Source organism: Salpingoeca rosetta, assembly GCF_000188695.1.
Source record: "Salpingoeca rosetta unplaced genomic scaffold supercont1.4, whole genome shotgun sequence".
NCBI classification, from domain to species: domain Eukaryota; class Choanoflagellata; order Craspedida; family Salpingoecidae; genus Salpingoeca; species Salpingoeca rosetta.
The window spans coordinates 1720332-1722995 of NW_004754930.1; the positions used below are offsets into that span (position 1 = coordinate 1720332).

The following is a 2664-nucleotide window of genomic DNA, read 5'->3' on the forward strand; positions in this document are numbered from 1 at the left end:
ACACACACACACACACACACACACACACACACACACACACACACACACACACACACACACACACACACGTTGTAGGCGGAGCCCACGGCTTGTCTGTGCGGACGCCTGTGGGACTATGATCAGCAGATGGTGGAGTGCGGCCGATGCAAGATGTGGCACCACCTCAAATGCGTGCGCATCCCAGACTTTGGGTGAGCCCAATGTGAATGTGTGTGTGTGTGTGTGTGTGTGTGTGTGTGTGTGTGTGTGTGTGTGTGTGTGTGTGTGTGTGTGTGTGTGTGTGTGTGTGTGTGTGTGTACATCAGCACAGCTGCATGAGCCTTTGTATGTCCACGAACCTGTTGTCTCCTTGTGTTGCACTGCACAACGCTCGTGCTGGGAACAGCTTTGTCACCCGCCTCACTCGAATTGACTCCATGGTCTTGGTCACTCAACACGCGTTGGTACACAGTCCACACATGCTTGCCTCGATGGACTACGCATATGAGTGCGCACAATGCTCTCCAAAGAACGAGTGCTTCTTTGAGCGACAAAAGCCAAGTACGGCATCATGATCCCTGATGCTTGCTTCTGCTGCTGTGACGTTCTCTCTCTCTCTCTCTGTCTCTGTCTCTCTCTGTCTCTGTCTGTCTGTCTCTCTCTCTGTCTCTCTCTCTGTCTCTCTCTCTGTGACGCTCTGTTTGCGTGTGAAGCCATATGTGCGAGAAGATATGTGGTGGCGAAAGCGCATCTTGTACCCCCCCCCCCAACCTGATGCATGCTCCTGCCACACCCTTACAGCTTTCAAGCACATTGTGTTGACGGCGCTGTGGAACCTGCAGAAGGAGGTGCAGAAGGATGCACCCGACCGCGAATTTGTATCCATCTCAAACGTGCGTGCTCGGACACACACGCGCGCGCGTCGTCTCTTTGCATGCTTTGCCTTTCTCCCTGCGCCTCCTCTGGATGCGAGCGTCTGTGTTTCAGCGATAACCCTCAGATCAACATGCTGTACACGCTCGCACACGCTCGCACACGCTCGCACACGCTCGCACACCTACTTCCACACATGTGCGCATTGCACTCTGCCTGTCGTGGCCGTGTCGACCCCCCCCCTCTTTCATTTTCATTGCGCCGCCATCACAGGAGTTGATTCCGTTCATCGAGAAGCACGCGGAGCAACTCATGCACAAGCGCACAGAGAGCGAGCGAGAGGGCTGGCAGACAAAGTGCAAGCGCGTTCTCGTAAGCCCTTCCTGGCCTTGCGCACACGCGCACACATTGCCATGTGTTGCACGCATGTGATACCCTCGTTTCTGCTGCTGATGCTGCTGTGTACTGCTTGCATCGGTTTAATGTACCATGAACATGCGGTCGTGTGTGTGTGTGTGTGTGTGTGTGTGTGCGTGCGTGTGTGTGTGTGCGTGTGCGTGTGCGTGCGTGCGTGTATCTGCAGGGGCAAGATCACCAGTGCTGGGAGCGGCGCGGCGATGATGAAGTCCGATTCGTCAACTGGAGGGTACGACCACACACACACACACACACACACACACACACACACACACACACACACACACACACACACACACACACACACACACACACACACACACACTCACTCACTCACTCACACAAACTCACACCCCTTCACCCACACGCAGGAGCCGTGGCTGATGGCATCTGACCCGCCGCCCTCCGCAAAACGCCAGGCCAGCGACACCGCAAAGCCCGCAAAGTACGCACCCAACAATACATGAGCCGCGTCAGTGTGTGTGTGTGTGTGCGTGTGTGTGCGTGTGTGTGCGTGTGTGTGTGTGTGTGTGTGTGTGTGTGTGTGCCCTCTTGGCTTGTTTCCGACGTTGGAGTGATGGTTACCTGCTCCAACATCCGACTGACATCTCTCCACGGTCCCCTCACCCTTGTCTCCCCCTGGTCATATGCTTACTGTTGTGCTCAGACGGGCAAAAGCGCCCATTCAGGACCCGGCCGTCGTTGCCGTGCCGTACACAAAGGTGGTGTGCGCGCGTTGCGTCATTGTATTCGTCCAATTGCTCATTCACGAGTGATGTTCACAGACCGAAGTTGATTATCATCTGTAGCCGATCCCATGAACGCACACGCACATGCACACGCTCCATCTCACTCACGCACACACACGCACACACTCCACCCCACTTCCTCTTCCATTCTCCCTCAGTTGTGCCCACTCACATACTACAATCGCTCCCCCCTCTCTGTCGATGGTGTGTGAGCAGGAGGGATGGCGGTACGAGTACGCGCAACCGGCGAGCGGCAGCAGCGAGCACAGCACGTCATATCGCATCGTCCGCTGGCAATCCCCGCCGCAGATTGCATCAGGGTGCGCTGTTTTGTGTGTGTGTGTCTGTGTGTGTGTGTGTGTGTGTGTGTGTGTGTGTGTGTGTCTGTCTGTGTGTGTGTGTGTGTGTCTGTCTGTCTGTGTGTGTCTGTGTGTCTGTGTGTGTGTGTGTGTGTGTGTGTGTGTGTGTGTACACGTGTGTGTGTGCACGTGAGTATGTATGTGTGTGTGTGTGAGACTGAATGTAACCTGTGTTTAAACCTTAGTTCCAACCGGGCACACACATAGGTGCTCGTGCGAAGTCCATAAAAACCGTTTTGGATAAGATTACCCGGTTTCATTTTCCGGATATAATTTAAGATGACAAA

At 54.6% G+C, this 2664-nt stretch overlaps 1 protein-coding gene across 1 annotated transcript in view; it reads left to right on the top strand.

Annotated features, from left to right (window-relative positions):
* Window positions 1-2339, top strand: part of PTSG_11731 (uncharacterized protein) — a gene marked incomplete at its 3' end in the record, with an annotated part of 3103 nt that extends 764 nt beyond the window's left edge. Inside the window, exons 2-9 of the mRNA XM_004997363.1 lie at window positions 76-191; window positions 452-540; window positions 781-872; window positions 1126-1224; window positions 1436-1498; window positions 1641-1714; window positions 1937-1991; window positions 2235-2339. Of these exons, the coding sequence (XP_004997420.1) occupies window positions 76-191; window positions 452-540; window positions 781-872; window positions 1126-1224; window positions 1436-1498; window positions 1641-1714; window positions 1937-1991; window positions 2235-2339 (693 nt within the window). The remainder of the gene's footprint in view (window positions 1-75; window positions 192-451; window positions 541-780; window positions 873-1125; window positions 1225-1435; window positions 1499-1640; window positions 1715-1936; window positions 1992-2234) is intronic.
* Between the last annotated feature and the right edge of the window lie 325 nt (window positions 2340-2664).